This window comes from Caretta caretta, chromosome 9 (assembly GCF_965140235.1).
Source record: "Caretta caretta isolate rCarCar2 chromosome 9, rCarCar1.hap1, whole genome shotgun sequence".
NCBI classification, from domain to species: domain Eukaryota; kingdom Metazoa; phylum Chordata; order Testudines; family Cheloniidae; genus Caretta; species Caretta caretta.
In genome coordinates this window covers 5,939,782-5,959,043 of record NC_134214.1, presented here as the reverse complement: position 1 = coordinate 5,959,043, position 19,262 = coordinate 5,939,782, and the positions used below count along the sequence as shown (strand labels likewise).

At 40.0% G+C, this 19,262-nt stretch overlaps 1 protein-coding gene across 16 annotated transcripts in view; it reads right to left on the bottom strand.

Annotated features, from left to right (window-relative positions):
• The window catches only part of LRCH3 (leucine rich repeats and calponin homology domain containing 3), a 121,365-nt gene that overhangs the window by 78,403 nt on the left and 23,700 nt on the right, over nt 1-19,262 (bottom strand). For all 16 annotated transcript variants that reach the window (XM_075132065.1, XM_075132066.1, XM_075132068.1 and 13 more), the window contains exons 2-3: nt 6,971-7,115; nt 1,712-1,838 (exon numbers count right to left, since the gene is read on the bottom strand). In XM_075132065.1, coding sequence (XP_074988166.1) covers nt 1,712-1,838; nt 6,971-7,115 — 272 coding nt within the window. The remainder of the gene's footprint in view (nt 1-1,711; nt 1,839-6,970; nt 7,116-19,262) is intronic.

Sequence of the window (19,262 nt, the reverse complement as noted above, 5' to 3'; positions counted from 1 at the left end):
CTGCAAATATTCAGTAAGCCATTGCAGACCAACTGGCGACATGTCTCAGGATGGGTAGCTGGTGGCATGGCTACCTCTATAAAATATCACTCCCTAAGATCAGGACAACAAGACGAATAAAGACTGCCTTAAAATAAGTTTTGCTGGGGCAGGGGAGGCTAGGAGAAATAAAATTCCAATTTCAAGCCTAAGGTATCAGGTTTGGACAGCTGACCTGTAAAGCTCATCCAATAGACACGTTCATGAAAACTGATGTCCATGTCAAGTGTACCTCCGAGGGCTAGGGTGTTCCTCACAATTGACATCCAACAGCCTTGTCTGACTGTTGTAATTTGGCAAAGGTTGCTAAAGCTAAAGAAGTGAGTGAGCCAGCCCAGATCCACTCTAGGACAGCTGGAAAATGAAGTAAGTACAGTAGAACTTCAGTGTATCAGGGCAACATTTCTAGCTAGAGCTTTCAGGCATTCATTACAAATACTAGAATATTGTGTCCAGTTCTGGTGTCCACACTTCAAGATGGATCTTATGATGTGAATCTTACGGGGGTTAATCTGTTCAGCTTATCGAAGAGAAGTGAGAGGTGACCTGACCACTGTGTCCAGGTATTTTTACATGGAAAAGTTATCGGCTAGTGGGGGATTTGCAATCTTGCAGACCAGGACATAACAAGATCCAATGGCTGGAAGCTGAAGTTAGACAAGCACAACCTTAAAATAAGCTGCAATTTCCCAGCAATTAGGATAATTAAACACTGGAACATCTAACCAGGGCTGGGGGTGGACTCACCATCACTTGAAGTCTTTACAATGAGATTAGGTTTCTATCTAAAATACTGCTTTAATCCATAAAGCATAGACCACCTACTAGGATCATTTGGGCATACCCCACCTAACCAATTCCCTGAGACTGCAGGGGCGTGGGCATTAGTGGCACCTAACTCTTTCCTGTTCTCTGCCTGTGGCACACAACAGTTAGTCTCCTGAGGACTGAAATGCTTTAGTCTAACTCAAGTTACTGGGCTCAACACAGGGGTAACTGGGCAAAAATAAATGGTCTGTGATATATAGCAGGTCAGACCAGATGATCTATTGGTCCCTTCTGGTCTTACACTCTATGAACAAATAATGCCATATATATCACCACTCGCAACTGTCTCTACCAGATACGGAGAGATCCTGGGACATCAGACACTAGCTATTACAGGACTGTATACTCTTATTTATAGGATAATATGTGTATGGCAGGGAGCCTGACTCACCCACACGGAACTTTTACTTGGAATGCAGAATATATGATAAATTAATGTGGATGTCTTAGTAGCACTGTATTTGTTTAAACAAAGTTCCATTCTGATTCTATCTTAGGTATTTATCTAGACCCCATTACTGTTGTATCTGAGCACCTCACAACCTTTAAACTGTATTTATTCTCATAACACCCTAGTGAGCCAGGGCAGTACTATTATCCCCATGTTACAGATGGGGAACTGAGGCACAGAGAGACTTGCCCAAAGTCACACAGGAAGTCTGTGGCACATCAAGGAATTGAACCTGGTCTCATGAGTCCTGGACTAGTATCCTAATCACTGGACCATCCTTCCTCCCTCAGTTGAATAAAGCTATTTCATCTCAATGAAATTTAAACCCACTAGAGCAAATGATTTATAAATTAAGGACTGAACAGCAATTATTAACAATAAGTATATACTCACAAGCTCTGTCAGGTGTCTGAGCTGTCCAATTTCTTCAGGTAGTGAGACCAACTTATTATTACTTGCTATCAAAACTTTCAATGGTAGACTACACATGTGTACTGGCAATGTTGAAAGCTGGTTTCGACTTTTGGGTAGGAAAAAAAAAAAAGTCAGAATACGGGAAGAGACCATTTACCAATTTTAACACAACATAAGAGAATCCCCAAATCACGTACTCTATTTTGACAGGATGTAAGAGCATCCAAGTCAGTTTCGACACACATTTATAGGTGAGCTGGTAGCTCGCAGTTTCTTCTTTACACATCTTTCTTATCCTTTGCTTTACCAAGATGTGTTGTAAACAGAAGCTCTGAATCTGGTACTACTCCTGGCAGATGGGGAGATAGGGCATTTTTGTAGGAGACTTTTAGGCTCTGGAGCTTACTTCCTCTTTCAGAGTCTCGTCATATTTATGCATCATGCAGATACCATTTTCTTATTTTTTTACTGCGCATTAGCATGTGGGGAACAGCGTAGGGTAGAATCAGCATATTACTTGCTCAGTAGAAATGTTAAGTGTGTGTTTTAATTATTTAATTTGTAATAGGGCCAATTATCATGGTGATAAACATTTAAGAAATCCTTGTCACAATGAATTTGGACATGTTACAATGCAGTATTTGACACATCACAATTTATGACCATCAAAGCAAACATGAGGTCATGTAACTGGACTGCAACCTCAGTGAATGAATCAGACAGGAAAAGGTTGGTTTATAAAATGAGAATACTATGATTTATTTGTAAACGGAAGCAATCAGACTGGAAAATGACTAGAAAACTAGCGAAAAGTTAATGTTACCTTAAGGAGATTTTAACAAGATATTAAACTCAAGTTTATTAAAATATGGCATTGTTCTTCTAGTGTGTGGAGTCTAAATTTCCCACTACAAAATCCTACTCCTGAGCAGTACATGAACTAATGTCAGCTGGTATCAAGGGATAATAATTTGAAATACACCTGTTGGAGATCACAGCAATAGGAAATCCATCTCTGACTCACATCCTATTCCTACAATGCACATCATAAAGCAAAAAAGGAAGATAAGCAAAAAGTAATTGGCAAAGGGGTAACACCAGATATAATGCAAAATGTTTTTGTTTTTTCTTAACTAGTACCATTACTAGTTTGTGAACAGGGGTTCTGCATACCTCTTAAAACATTGGTTTTAATAATGCAGGTTGCAGTATAGAGTTGAACTTCAATAATAGGCTACAACACGGTTATATTACAGGTCAGGAAATTAATTTTTATTACAGGTAGACATATGTATTTATGTTTTGTAAAAAACTGTTTAAAAGCTACCAGAGCAATGTACTCAAAGGAAAATTCCCTGTACTTTATTAGAAGTTGCAATTAAATACTTCTCTTTCTTGGTTTCAGAGTAACAGCCGTGTTAGTCTGTATTCGCAAAAAGAAAAGGAGTACTTGTGGCACCTTAGAGACTAACCAATTTATTTGAGCATAAGCTTTCGTGAGCTACAGCTCACTTCATCGGATGCATACTGTGGAAAGTGTAGAAGATCTTTTTATATACACACAAAGCATGAAAAAATACCTCCTAACACCCCACTCTCCTGCTGGTAATAGCTTATCTAAAGTGATCACTCTCCTTACAATATGTATGATAATCAAGTTGGGCCACTTTCAGCACAAATCCAGGTTCTCCCCCCCCCCCCCCCAAACCCACTCTCCTGCTGGTAACAGCTTATCTAAAGTGACCACTCTCCTTACAATGTGTATGATAATCAAGGTGGGCCATTTCCAGCACAAATCCAGGGTTTAACAAGAACATCTTCGGGGGGGGGGGGGGGGGGGGGGGCAGGAAAAAACAAGGGGAAATAGGTTACCTTGCGAAATGACTTAGCCACTCCCAGTCTCTATTCAAGCCTAAGTTAATTGTATCAAATTTGCAAATGAATTCCAATTCAACAGTTTCTCGCTGGAGTCCGGATCTGAAGTTTTTTTGTTGTAATATCACAACTTTCATGTCTGTAATCGCGTGACCAGAGAGATTGAAGTGTTCTCCGACTGGTTTATGAATGTTATAATTCTTGACATCTGATTTGTGTCCATTTATTCTTTTACGTAGAGACTGTACAGTTTGACCAATGTACATGGCAGAGGGGCATTGCTGGCACATGATGGCATATATCACATTGGTGGATGTGCAGGTGAACGAGCCTCTGATAGTGTGGCTGATGTTATTAGGCCCTGTGATGGTGTCCCCTGAATAGATATGTGGGCACAGTTGGCAAAGGGTTTTGTTGCAAGGATAGGTTCCTGGGTTAGTGGTTCTGTTGTGTGGTATGTGGTTGCTGGTGAGTATTTGCTTCAGGTTGGGGGGCTGTCTGTAGGCAAGGACTGGCCTGTCTCCCAGGATTTGTGAGAGTGTTGGGTCATCCTTCAGGATAGGTTGTAGATCCTTAATAATGCGTTGGAGGGGTTTTAGTTGGGGGCTGAAGGTGACCGCTAGTGGCGTTCTGTTATTTTCTTTGTTAGACCTGTCCTGTAGTAGGAGACTTCTGGGAACTCTTCTGGCTCTATCAATCTGTTTCTTCACTTCCGCAGGTGGGTATTGTAGTTGTAAGAATGCTTGATAGAGTTCTTGTAGGTGTTTGTCTCTGTCTGAGGGGTTGGAGCAAATGCGGTTGTATCGCAGAACTTGGCTGTAGACGATGGATCGTGTGGTGTGGTCAGGGTGAAAGCTGAAGGCATGTAGGTAGGAATAGCGGTCAGTAGGTTTCCGGTATAGGGTGGTGTTTATGTGACCATCGTTTATTAGCACTGTAGTGTCCAGGAAGTGGATCTCTTGTGTGGACTGGTCCAGGCTGAGGTTGATGGTGGGATGGAAATTGTTGAAATCATGGTGGAATTCCTCAAGGGCTTCTTTTCCGTGGGTCCAGATGATGAAGATGTCATCAATATAGCACAAGTAGAATCGGGGCGTTAGGAGACGAGAGCTGAGGAAGCGTTGTTCTAAGTCATCCAGAAAAATGTTAGCATACTGTGGGGCCATGCAGGTACCCATAGCAGTGCCGCTGATCTGAAGGAATACATTGTCCCCAAATGTAAAGTAGTTATGGGTAAGGACAAAGTCACAAAGTTCAGCCACCAGGTTAGCCGTGACATTATCGGGGATAGTGTTCCTGACGGCTTGTAGTCCATCTTTGTGTGGAATGTTGGTGTAGAGGGCTTCTAAATCCATAGTGGCCAGGATGGTGTTATCAGGAAGATCACCAATGGATTGTAGTTTCCTCAGGAAGTCAGTGGTGTCTCGAAGGTAGCTGGGAGTGCTGGTAGCGTAGGGCCTGAGGAGGGAGTCTACATAGCCAGACAATCCTGCTGTCAGGGTGCCAATGCCTGAGATGATGGGGCATCCAGGATTTCCAGGTTTATGGATCTTGGGTAGTAGATAAAATATCCCAGGTCGGGGTTCCAGAGGTGTGTCTGTGCGGATTTGATCTTGTGTTTTTTCAGGGAGTTTCTTGAGCAAATGCTGTAGTTTCTTTTGGTAACTCTCAGTGGGATCAGAGGGTAATGGCTTGTAGAAAGTGGTGTTGGAGAGCTGCCGAGCAGCCCCTTGTTCATATTCCGACCTATTCATGATGACAACAGCACCTCCTTTGTCAGCCTTTTTGATTATGATGTCAGAATTGTTTCTGAGGCTGTGGATGGCATTGTGTTCCGCACGGCTGAGGTTGAGGGGCAAGTGATGTTGCTTTTCCACAATTTCAGCCCGTGCACGTCGGTGGAAGCACTCTATGTAGAAGTCCAGTCTGCTGTTTCGACCTTCAGAAGGAGTCCACCTAGAATCCTTCTTTTTGTAGTGTTGGTAGGGAGGTCTCTGTGGATTAGTATGTTGTCTTGTTTTTTCCTACCCCCCCCCCCCCCCGATGTTCTTGTTAAACCCTGGATTTGCGCTGGAAATGGCCCACCTTGATTATCATACACATTGTAAGGAGAGTGGTCACTTTAGATAAGCTATTACCAGCAGGAGAGTGGGTTTGTGTGTGTGGTGAGGGGCGGGGCGGGGTGGAGTGAGAAAACCTGGATTTGTGCTGGAAATGGCCCCACTTGATTATCATACACATTGTAAGGAGAGTGATCACTTTAGATAAGCTATTACCGGCAGGAGAATGGGGTGGGAGGAGGTATTTTTTCATGCGTTGTGTGTATATAAAAAGATCTTCTACACTTTCCACAGTATGCATCCGATGAAGTGAGCTGTAGCTCACGAAAGCTTATGCTCAAATAAATTGGTTAGTCTCTAAGGTGCCACAAGTCTCCTTTTCTTTTTACAAGACTTTGAGTATAGTTATTTTTACCATTTCCCCCACACAGCCAGGCTTTTAGCCATTTACATGGGTCTTTCACACAGCAATAGGAGAAAGAAGAACATGTAATGAACAGGTGCTGGTGTTTGTACCACTAGTGCTAATAATAGTAAATACCCTTTCATTTCTATAGAACTTTCCACCAGAAAATCTCAAAGCACTTTACAAACATTAATCAATCAATCAATACCCTTATGAGGTAGATGTCACCATTTTATAGATGAGGAAAGTGAAGCACAAAGGTGCAGTGACTTGCTCAAGATCACACAGTAAGCCTGTGGTAGAGCTGGGAACAGAATTCAGATCTCCTGAGTCCCAATCCCGTGCTTTGTCCACGAGATCATCTTTCCTCTTTCATTACTTATAGTACCCAGAAAACTTAATTTATCATCCAGAACCTCAAGAGCTGTCATTTAAAGATCCCATAGGAAAGAAGAGAAAACAAAAAACAAATCCTTTCACATTACAGACCTGCATAAAAAAATAAAATGGAGAGAGAGCAAAAGGAATCCAGACTAGTTAATGAGGACAAGTAGGCAATTTATCTTTCCTATGCCCTCAAATCTACAATACTGGCCAGATGGGATATGTTTGAAATCACAAAGAAGGAGCAGTGGCTGCCAAGATTTGAAGCAAGCAAGCACAAGAAGATTTCAGGTAGTTAACATGAATCCAGAAGTGCCAAAAATTAAGATTACTACTATCTGATGTCTCCTCATTGAGGTAATTGGTAGAGACTGGTCCAGACTGGTGAATCTGATGGCATGTAATATCAAGACACACAGGTTATATACTAGGTATGTGTTATCTTCTAATGCTCCAAAGGTTGCAAGAATCTATAACATGGATATTAAAATCAAGATTTAAATGTGATGGTACCTGATATTTAGAAATGTTAAAGACTGTAGGTTCAGGATGGCCTCTGGGATATAACGAATGCAGTTCTGGTACAAGTTAAGGCTCTCAAGGGAAACAAAATGACAAGCTTCTGCAGGAAGCTCCGAGAGTCTGTTCCGTGACAAATCTGGAGGAAGGGGAAAAAAAAAAGAAAAGAAGAGAGAAACAATCACCAAATGACCTTTGACTGAGTTCTTTGGGTCAGGAATTGTATCTTTGCACATTGTGGGTGCTATAAATATAATATAATAATGGTCACCAGCATCAAGTCTGTAAAAGGTGTGTTATGACAAATCATGTAGTTACAAAAAGAAAAGGAGTACTTGTGGCACCTTAGAGACTAACCAATTTATTTGAGCATGAGCTTTCGTGAGCTACAGCTCACTTCATCGGATGCATACCGTAGTTACAGTTTCTGGGGTTGTTTGGTTTTTTGTTTTTAAGGGGGAAAAAGGAAAATCTTGTGTTTATAAAGACCAAAGGACATAGCCCAGAACATATGGCTTCCTTATACACCCTAACTCTTAACAATAATGTATATGTATTACCAAAGGCAAGAGAGGTTGTTTAGTGTCAGTCCTAATTTCCTTTAGAGAACCTGCCTGTTTAACAAACTGCATGACATTTCACCTCTTCAATGTCCAAACAAGGGCAAACATTTACCAAAGCAGAGCTCTCTAGTCAGCCCAAACTATTATTGTGCATGAGAAAAAACAAATTTAACATCATTTTATGTATTAATTGTGAATTATAAACCATGCCCACCCTAAAGTCACGTCACACTAAGGTTAAAAGAAGGAATACGAAGCTTACAAGGTAAACTGAACCATAGCAACTTTTTTATCCACATTAGGGCCAACAGTTCCTATTTCTTTAGCCTTCACAGAACCCACCCAACAATGCAGTCTATTCTTGAAAGCCTGGCAAATCAGATAGGCCTCGCAATGTGTCGTGAAGGTCACTTTCAAAGTAGAGGGGCCCCCCTTACTGAAAATCCCCTGCCATCAGATTCTTCCGGGCTGAACCTGGAGGTTGTTTAGCCTGTGTGCCTCTGCTTATCTCAACTGTGCATCTCTTATGATGAGAGATGGCTTCTAAGGTAGACAGGACCCAACTCATTAGAGTTTTATACATCTAAACCATTACTTAAATTGTACCCAGAAAAACTGGAAGCCAGTTCAGGTCATAGAGTCCAGGAGTAAAGTGCCCCCTCATCCCCTGCCTCCGAAGGAAGCACTGCTATTTAAGTAGGTCACTACATTCTGTGCAAGCTGAAGTTTTAGAATGGTCTTCAGGTAGAACGTCATGTAGAGTGCATTTCAGTAATCCAATCTCAAGGTATGATTACGGCTAACTGTAGCAAAGGCCACAATAGATCTAAAATGTTGCAGCCTTCATGATGTGCAGATGGGAGAAAAAGAAAAGTCATGACAAATCTGCTAGCTTGACATACAATTAAAACACCAAGACTGTGAACTTAAGTGACAAATGGCAGACACACACTCACATAATCAAAGGAGATGGAATAATGGAATAACTGCTGCCCTTTCCTTCAGCTGCTTCCCATAGTCTAAAAGCATAACCTTAGTTTAAACTAGGTTGAATATCGGAGAGCTATGATATCAGTCATATTAAATCCTAATCTTGATCAGACATTGAGTGAATCACTCAAATACACATCCTGATCCAATAAAACTGAAACAATGCTAGGGGTATCACACACCCCACAAGTCTCTCCCTAACAGCCTCTCATTGGGCAGCTGGGGCAACGAAGTAGAACCCTGAAGAGGCTTGCAAGTGAATCTTTGGGATAAACATGTCAGGAAAGATAGGAGTCACAAATTAGCAACTCCATCCATTCCTGTAGGCTTGTCTTCAATCGTATCAAAATATGCTGATAGACCTAATATAATCTGCAAAGACATCCGGTTATCCACTATGAGAAAGATCAACCAGCAAGGCAACCAGTGCACTGTTTGCATCATATCCAGGACTAAAGCTAGACTGATTGCGGTTTACAAAACTGGAAGACTCCAGCTACTGTGAGAATTACTACTATTTAACTTTATCAATAACATTCCTCCTTCCCCCGCCATCTCAGCTGGGAGATTCAATACAGGGTGGTAACTGACATTCTTTCAGTCAAGAAACAAATTCTTGAGCAGATGTCAAGTAAGAGATGTTGGCACCCTACTTTCTCAAACGGAATTGACAATAATGGAACAGCTGCCTCTACAGTGAGGAACAGGTCCAATTCACAGGTTGTTGCTCAAAGTTTTTCCAGCCCCTCCAAAACCAGGCTGAAACTCAAGCAGGAAAGACTCCTTATTTGTCCCTGCCTTCCTTCTTCCATCACTCTCTCCATCCATGGTTCTACTACCAAGGGCGAGAGAATTCACAGCTAAGATTCCTTAAAATCAGACTGAACTAGCTTGAGCACATCTCATTGTATGCAATAGTTGACTCTGTACCCAAGTGGATACATCCTGGATTAACCATGCTCTTCAACACCTGGAACAGTTCAGATGTTCAAGCATTTGTAGATGCTAATGGAATCAAATAAACTTCTCTATGCTTCTTGCACCGTCATAGCATACAATTTCAAAAAGTCTTTATGCCATAAGCAATCAGACTCAGCACAAGACCTCTCCCAGTGATGCTCTAGTCCAGCAGCTCCCAAACTTTATTGGTGCCCGTACCACCTTCTCAAAAATTGCTGTGAAATGAATGATGGAACATCAAGCTCATGTACCACCAATGATTACAAGAACCACATTTTGGGATCCCCTGCTCTAGACATTTCCCTTTCCAAAAGTTCTTGTTCTTTTCTCCCACAGTTTGTCTGATTCACGGTAGCATTCCTTTTTGAAAAATGATAGCAAACAAGAAAGAAAACTTGGCAAAAACTATATAACTGCTACAGATACATAAGACTCTGTATTACCCAAAACTATCACATCCCCATTGGGAACCCTTCTGCTCCAATACTGTACTAAAACGTAACATGAGAAAAGCTATTTCCAAACAAATAAAGTATCTCAACACAACAGAAAAATACCATAAACTGGGCATTGAGGATAGCCAATTATGTTATTAGAAATCACTAAAATCTGCAGTACACTAAAAATATTTTAGATACACAAATTTGCCATATGCTAAAGCACAACTGCACTGTGACATTCATAACATATGAAAAGAAAGGAAGGTCAAGTTGCCTCCAATTATTAAAAAAGTTCAAACAAGAAATAGGCGCAGAGTATAATTAAAAGATATACAAACATGATACCTGTTTAAATATCCACTCATTCCAGGAGCTAAAATAGCTTATGTCCACTCTAGTTCCTTCAAATAATTACTACAAAATCAATGTCACCTACAAGGTTTAAGACTTTGTTCATGTTTCTTGGGCAAACCCACCACCGCCACCGATCCCACTGTCATTATCTCAATCACATACTCAACTCCTTCCAACACACATTTATTTCTTTCCCTCCTTCACACAGATGTGCTGTCAAGAAGATTTTATTAACCATTTTAAAAAGGAAACAGCTCTCTCAATTAACAAGTCTCATTTTCTGGCAGAAGAGGCCAGGCAAGAATGAGTTTGACAACTGACATAAGAAGTCTCGATTGATTTTGGTTGCATTTGAATTTTACTAACCAGCATTTAAAACAAATCAAAACAGGCTTTATTTTGTTGTTCAGATCACAAGCATATGAATAAACAGTACAGAATACTGATGTTCTGAAGAGCTTTGTTTCCGTATTTTCTGAAGGAAGAAGTCATTGCAAAAGCACGATTAAGTGTGAAGAATAAGGAATCTTGCAAAATACATTCAATGTTAGTAAATTGTATATAAATTAGCATAACAGAGCCACCAAAGCATGTGTAAAGCAAAGGCTTCACATTTTTCAAACAAGGCTTGCCTAAATTTAGTGTAACTTTTACAACTCTATATATCTCAGCACAGTAGGAATTCAATAGAAATCTGATCAACTGGATTTATTTTTACAAGATCTTCAGAACATAATTGAGTTGAGGTAGAAGCATGGACTCTAAATCATCAAAAGAAGGCCTGATTAATTAAAGATTAGTTAATGGGGCAGCAGCAGTTTTACTCAAATGGAAGTCACCAGTTTGCCATCCTCTGCTCCAGGCTTGCTTTACAGAAAGTCTAGAAAGAGCCTAGGCAAGAGCAGAAAGACATCATATATTGCGAGGGGAGAAAGGCACTGCCACAAGAAGAGTCCAAGATGACTGTAAAATAGGAACTGCTTAATTGGACCAAGCACCTCAAGAGCCTGACAGAGGAAAGGTTATAGCAGAAAATCAAAATGACCATTTGTGAATGTGAAAACTGCAAATTAAGTGTTTCACGGGCAAATTATGAAGGTCCAACAAATGTACATACAATACCTCTTAATTTAAAATTCCAGTTAATCCAAGCCAGCTCAGTGCCCCCACCTTCTTAGCTTTGTCAATTAAGTGGAATTTTGCATTTTGTATGGTGGCGTCATTAGTCTAATTGGCAGATTCCTCTGAAAACTACCCTCCCCCGTCTGGAACAATCAGACCAATAAATCATTTAGGCAATACAGTAGTCCTATTCGGAAACAATTTAACAAAACAAAATCCCTAAGTGAAGAGAATAGCTCTAGCAAAAACAGGAGAGAAGAGTTATAAAGAACAATGAAGTGACTGGTCATACACGTATTAAAGTTGATTTGCAGCATAGCACTTCATGGTACATTTCAAAAAGGGAAAAGTGTGTATGTATAAGAACACAGACAAAGGCTAAGGGATTTTATTGGGGGAAAAAAGTGTCCTAAAATCTCATATATTCTTCTTCTGCTGAAGAGGACATAAAAATAAAGTGGAAGTAGCACTAAAGAAACAGAGACTGCAGAAATTTCATTGTCACCTCTAATCTGCACATCACAAAATTCACACAAACAGCTGGCTCCCCATTTCTCAGCAAAACTTTTAATGCCAAAGTGTTTTAGGAAGGCCTTGTTATTACTGAGACCTCAATATTTTTACAAGACAGACTGTAATACTTCTACTAATACAATAGTTTCATTTATTAATTGACAATAGTCAAATTAAGCAAACAAAATATATTTTATAATGCATTATCTCTACCTAATTTAATGTTTGTTCACTTCCTTATTTGACAAAATTCAATAATATGTAATAAATACAGTCACTGATATAAATTAGTGAAGTTTCACTACTCATCAATTCTTCTACAAGAGATCAAAGAGCATCTGCTCAACAATTATTGAGAGTGAATGTATTAGTTAAATATGGACTACTGTACTTTGGAATGGGAATTACTTTTATTCAGGTTGACCTTTCATGGATTAGAATTGCTGTTCTCATAAATCTGCCGTACAACAGGATCTTGTAGGTTGCTAAAAATAGGTCAGTTTTCTGGGAAGATCATGTGGGACTTTAGCAAAAAGGAAATGTTCTTTGGAAACTAAGTTCTTTGTGAAAGATAAAAACCTATCCATATCAATAAAAAATAAAGTTTCATAACAGGGTCAGACTGATAGTGTTTTCCATATTAATCAGGGTCTTGTCCTGAAAGGCAGAAAATCCAATTTTACACGTGACATGCAGACAATATATTTACAGTTGCTTCACGTATATTAGATAAAAGCTCTCACTACATTCAAAGAAGAATAGCATAAAGATACCAAAATATTTTAGTGCAGGATGATTCGCTTCTAAGGGCAAGAGGATGGTCTGCTTTGTCTAAAACATCAGCATACAAGAATACATGCAGCAGTATGTCAGGCAGTTCACAAGCATTCTCAAATAAGTCTAGTCCATGGGTTCTCAAACTTCATTGCACCACAATCACCTTCCAATAACAAAAATTACTACATGACCCCAGGAGGAGGAACTGAAGCTTGAGCTCACCCAAGCCCCACCACCCCAGGTCGGGGGCCAAAGCTCAAAGGCTTTCAGCACCAGGCAGGGGGCCTGTAACCTGAGCCTCACTGCCCAGGGCTGAAGTCCTCGGGCTTCAGCCCCAGGCAGTGGGGCTTGGGCTTGGGCTTGGGCTCCAACCCCGGGCTCCAGAAAGTCTAAACCAGTAGTGGTGACCCCATTAAAATGGGGTCACAAACCACTTTGGGGTCCTGACCAACAGTCTGAGAACCACTGGTCTAGTCTAAAGTGAACAACCCAAGGGACACAATGCTATAGACACTATAAACAATAAAGGTAAGATGACAAGAGCTATCATTTCAGCAACCAAAATGTATATATGGTAGATGGCTAGTACAAGGGAACAGGGGAAATAGCAGGATGAACAAACATCGAAAAGGAAACACAGTATAGTAGTTCTGTGAGGAATTACATGTTCAAAGTCTGGAACTACATTAAATAACTTTGGTTCCCTCGTGTTTACATCTTTTAAGACCATGACTGACTCAATATTTCCACAATGGTGACAGTAATTAGGAACAGACCCTACTGTTACCAGCTTCTCATAAAACATTAATGTATAACTTTCATGCACTAATTGATGTACTCTGTACATGAATTCAACTGTTGATCTGAACAAACTCATTTGTGACCATTTCCCCAAACAGCCAGCCTGCTCCTTTGGGGATTACCTTCCTAGGTTATAACATCCTCTAGATTGGTCACAAATTGTTCCTTTTGAAGAATATCTTGATGTTTGACAGTTCAACTTTGATACAGTATCTTTAGAACAAAACTATCAAATCCATTACTGAAATAATCAATTTTTTTTGGTCCAGTTGTAAATAAACATGGATTTTTTGTTTATTTTTAATTCTTTCTACCACCTTGGAGGATCATTGGGTACAGTGAACTGTGTCCTTAATAAGATTTTTATGGATTATTTTTATAAGAATATGAAACAAAAAAGAAGGAGTGCATAATCCTAACAGGATGAATATATCCAATGGTATGGCACCAATTCCTCTCTCTTGTGTAAGAGAATGGGAGATTACTGTTCTGAATGTTATAAACATGATTTGGTAGGTCTCAAATGTGAGGACACTGTTTTTTGGTCTCTGAACTCACCCACTCGTGAGAGTCAGTCTGAGAGCTATTCAATCTGCTAGAACATTTTCCTTTACCTTACAAGCATTAGGAAGGTCTCAACTGACAATATCCAGTTTCACATGTGGAGGATTTCCTGACACAAGAGGACTGATCTCATTTCTTCCTGCTTTCTTCATACTGCATCAATATTTTCAGTATTAATGCCTATTTTTTAAAAGCAAAATCTAACACTAACACCTTCAGTCTATTCAGAATTTCTCTCCCTGACTCAACTCCTCCCCACCAATCCCTCACAAGCCTGAACTTTCTTCAAGTGCTTTCGTACCAAGGTTAGACATATCACTTAACATCATTTAGGATGAGAGACTCTGCAAGTTCTTGACATTTATTTGAAATGGAATTCAAGGCATGACTGGGAGAATCTGACAGTGTTTAACCATTCATTCATTCTTAGTTCAGCTCATTTTGCCAAGATATTGCACAGGTCTGAGTGCAATATTACACATCACCCATGCTGCAATACATTAACAGTAGTCACACTCAATGTTCTTCTCAAACGCAGAATTTTTATGTCTCAGTAACAAACTGACAAATGGCCTTTCATTTTTAATTTTCAGTTGTAGATGTTTCACAGTGTTAGAAAGACAGGATTCACACATCTGGTCTATTTGTGGTAGAAATTGTGTTCTTGTTTTGGCTGGAACAATTTCCTTGCTCTTTTTGCAGATGGCGGGTGTTACATATAAATCCCTGATGTGTGAACTGACCATAGAAAAGGAGGATTGAAATGGGCACAAATACCTGTTACTAAATCTCCTTTTAAAACTGCTAATATTGGTAATGGTAATATTGATGTTTATTCATTTGGGGCACTCTTCCAATATTGGTAAATCCTGAAGGACAACTGAGAAACAGAAGTGTTAACTTGGAATATTTGTTTTGGCTTTAAATTTCTCTCTCCTCCATTTAGACTCTTGTTATAGAATATTCTACAAAAATATGTTTTGTTTTGAGTTATTGTATTTGATTTTTTTAAAGTAATCAGTGTTAATGGAAACAGTTTCTGCTGATTAGGAGCAAAATCTGACCCACATTAGAACAGCTGGAGCTTTGGACCGGATATTTGTATGTGGCAAAAAATAACTAACTACAAGCAGGGTTGTAAACTTAGGCCCCAATCTTGCAAGCTGCTCCATATGGGCAAATCCCTGCCTCTGCACAGAGCCCTGCTGAATATATAAATTGCCATACTAGTTCAGATCAGTGATCCATCTAGATCGGTGTCCTGTCACTGACAGTGGCCAGTATTAGCTGCTTCAGAGGAAGGAACAAGAAACCCTGCTGCAGGCAGTTAGTAATAATCTGACCACAAAGTTAGTGACTTCAGTGGTTTATTCTGCAAGCATATATTGTATAATTACAACACAGTTAGGTGCTGAATAGAGCAATGTGTAATTTAGAAATAATTATATTTCTCTCGTGTTTCAATTAATTAGAACAATTTTATACTGGCTCATTTATGAATAGGTGTTGACCATAAATATAATTTAGTAATAAGCACACAGCACTTTATATCTTCAAAGTACAGTATTACAGAAGACTGTCAGGTCTGCTATAGTTAGGTTAATACCAGCTTTTTGTTTCAAATAAATACTAATACCTCCTCCCACTACTCAGAAACTAAGAGACCATCTATGCAGTAGGAACAATTGTGCTGGGGAACATGATGAAAACATGGTAGCCAGCCCCCACCACCTGGTTAAGATAGTTCTATCTCTGCTGGAAGATTGGATTGAACTATGCCTTAGCTGCTTTTGGGGACTAGCATTTTGTAATCATATGCCTCCAACATGCTGATACCTACAGCATTATGGGCTTTACGTATTAACCTTTCTGCCTCACTTTCCTCATCTGTAAAACAGTGTAAGTGATTTGTCCAAATGGAAACTGCAGTAATGCTGTAATTGGAACTCAGTAGTGACTAGCTCCAAGTCCCATGATCAGTCCTCTATACTACAGTGCATTAAAAATGTATTGTCTAATGTGCCAGTCATAAATTTAACACATATATACTTTTAGATTTTAAATAAGTATTTGCTGGTTTACCTTATCAAAGGCAGAGCAAATAGTGATTTTTATAATTTGGCTAAATCATAAACCTTTGAAAAATAAAAGGAGTACTTGTGGCACCTTAGAGACTAACCAATTTATTTGAGCTGTAGCTCACGAAAGCTCATGCTCAAATAAATTGGTTAGTCTCTAAGGTGCCACAAGTACTCCTTTTCTTTTTGCAAATACAGACTAACACGGCTGTTCCTCTGAAACCTTTGAAAAATAATCATTTGTACATGTGAAGCTTGCTAGACTCTGGCTGTTAAAGCAGTGTTTCCCAAATGATGGGTTCCAACCCACCAGCGCGTCACAGATGGGCCACCAAATCTATAGCTAGAGTAACCCATCCCTGGGCCCTAGGCAAGCATGCACTTCTCCTGGTCCATTGTAGAGGGGAGGCCCTCTCTGCCGTGGCAGCTCCTGTCCCAGCTTTTGACATCATGGAGAGATGGTAGGCCAAATCTGAGTGGTGCTGCGACCCCATGCGCCAGGTTCAATGGCTGAAGCAGGAAGCTGAGCCTAATCCCATAGGAGAGGAGCCGCTGCTGTGGGGCAGGCTCACTCTTTGACCCCCTACTTCCTGCTCAGGGCCTCTCCTCCACAATGAGCTGGGATTAGATTGCAGTGCTGGTGAAGAGGGTGCATATATGTAATGGCAGATCCAAAAAACCAACCACCCTCAAACAAACACAAAATGAACAAAAGTCATCTTAGTAAAAAGTTTGGTAACCACTGTGCTAAAATCTCTGAATATTCTATTTACACTAAGCATGCTCTAGACCTCATTGACCTTTCACTACATAGAAAATGCTCCCTGGCCCACACAGCCTGAACACCAGACAAGACACAAATAGCTATTCCTTTAAGTCAGGGGAAGGAATGCTGAATTGGAAACCATGGGAAACTATGAGTTTTAGTGCTAGTTCTTCTGACTGGCATAGGTGCTGGAACTAGGAGTGCAGCAACACCCCCTGGCTTGAAGTGGTTTCCATTATATACGGAGTTTACAGGTTGGTTCAATGGCTCTCAGCACATCCACTATAAAAATTGTTCCAGCACCCTGCTGACTGGTGTTAATTCTGTGCCCTCCACAGCCACTGTTGAGCAAAACCATACACTCCTATCTTAGGAGAAAGGCAAGCAACATTGTCCCAGTGGGGTAATCAAGAAGTTGCACCATCTCTTCAAGCAGAGCTGGGAATAGACCATTGTCTCTAATATGGCAAACCCAAGTCTCATACATATTGCCATGCTGCCTTTCACAATTAACATACTGTATCTATGACCTTGAGAGACACCCACTCACACCTGAATATCCAGTAGCGCAGTGGTGAGGGCATTCACCTGGGCTATTGCCTATCCTGTGGGGAGGATCTTTCTCTTTTTTCATAAAAATATTCAAAAAGTCTCAGCTTCATTTCATATCAGAACAAAGACAAATTTCAAAACCTCCATTTTTGTGTGTGTGAGAGAAGTGGAATTCTTGTTTTCTGACCAGACCTACTCATTATTAAACCAACACGGTGTACAAAAATGAATAAAGGTAAGAAGTCTCATCCAATTAGGCATAGATACAGTCCTTTACATAGCGTTATTATGGAAAACTCTGCAATATCCAACACCAAAAGAGTAACACATGGATGCAGTTTCAACATTAACTCTGATTTTCCTTCTTTTTGTTGTTTTTAATCATTTTAATGTAGATTTTTCTGTGGTATAACCTCACATTAGTGAAAACCTCATGGGTGTTACCGTGAAAAATACTAAATACTATATGTCACAAACATATATTTTATAGCACATACATAACGCAGTTTGAAGATAAGCTGTAGTTGAAAGTGGAGAATGCTGTTCACAAAGTAACTAATTCAGCCATCAATATGAATACCCATAGTAGAAGAGGTAAACATCCCAATCAGAATCATAACTCAGGAGAAATGCTATTTCTCTTCCTTGCGGAATAATAGTTTTCCATTGTCAAAAAATAATATTGTTTCCTGTTTGCTGAAGGAAGAAAGGTTGAATGGGATCTACATAACAAAGCTAGAGCAACTGTATAACTGCTGGCAAGCACAGCAGGCAAGGGTATTGAACTGTGGTCCTTATAAGGAAAAGAAAACTGCTAAAAGTTGTTAGACATCATTTGCTTATGTTTCAGTAGGCCCTGGAACAGGAAAACCAGCAACCTGGATGAGTTGAACAGTTCTGCAGAATTTTACTTTTCACTCAGGTTCCCTTACATGCACATTTAAAACAACACACACAGAGCTTTCCTTAGACTAGCACAATTATTTTATGGATGTGGGCAGGGCTTAATCCCAATCTTTTGCTCCCTAGGGATGTGTGTTTTGCACAGGGAGCATGTATCCTTTAAGGGTGGGGAGTGGGTGGAGCAAAGAAAACGTTTCAGGCTCAACTGCAACAACCCCTTCAAATGATTAGGGTGCAGAGTTCAGTAGCACCAAAAGAGATTTCTGAACAAGAAAGATGGACGATCTGAAAGCTGGGCCTCAGGAGTGGGCTACCTAAAGAACAGGATACAATAGGAGAATTTTACAGGTGAAATTCTAATTTGGGGCTTTCAGCTGCTGCCCTTCACTATAGTATCTGAGCAGAGTGACATATCAGACCATCCTGAAAATGTTTTTTAGGTCTTGAAATGATACAACAGTGACAGCTTAATTGATGTGGAGATGAGTATTAGTAGTGGAGAGCACAGATTAACCCTAACCTTTCCTTATGAAGGTTGAAATTACAAAATTTAATATTTGCTGTACCTCCAGGAATTGGAGCTTTCTCTCATGGAATTCCAGAAAAACCTAGTTTAATAGTTTCATTCCTTTCCCTCACTGAATATGGCTCCTAGCCAACAGTCTGATGATTTTTTTTTGTCTTCATACAGCAGTAAAACACTGAGCCAAGTTAGCTAAAATAAGATGAACTAGGAGAAGTAAATTGAAAGAAAGCTTCACTGTGAAATGAACCGGGGTCTCAGGTTCACAAAGGCTGATTATATAAGAGAACAGGTTCTTTTCTTAGATGGAAGGCTGACCTGCAGTCCTTCCTGTTATTCACTGCTATTTGCTGTTACTTGGGCATAAAATGACTGTAAAA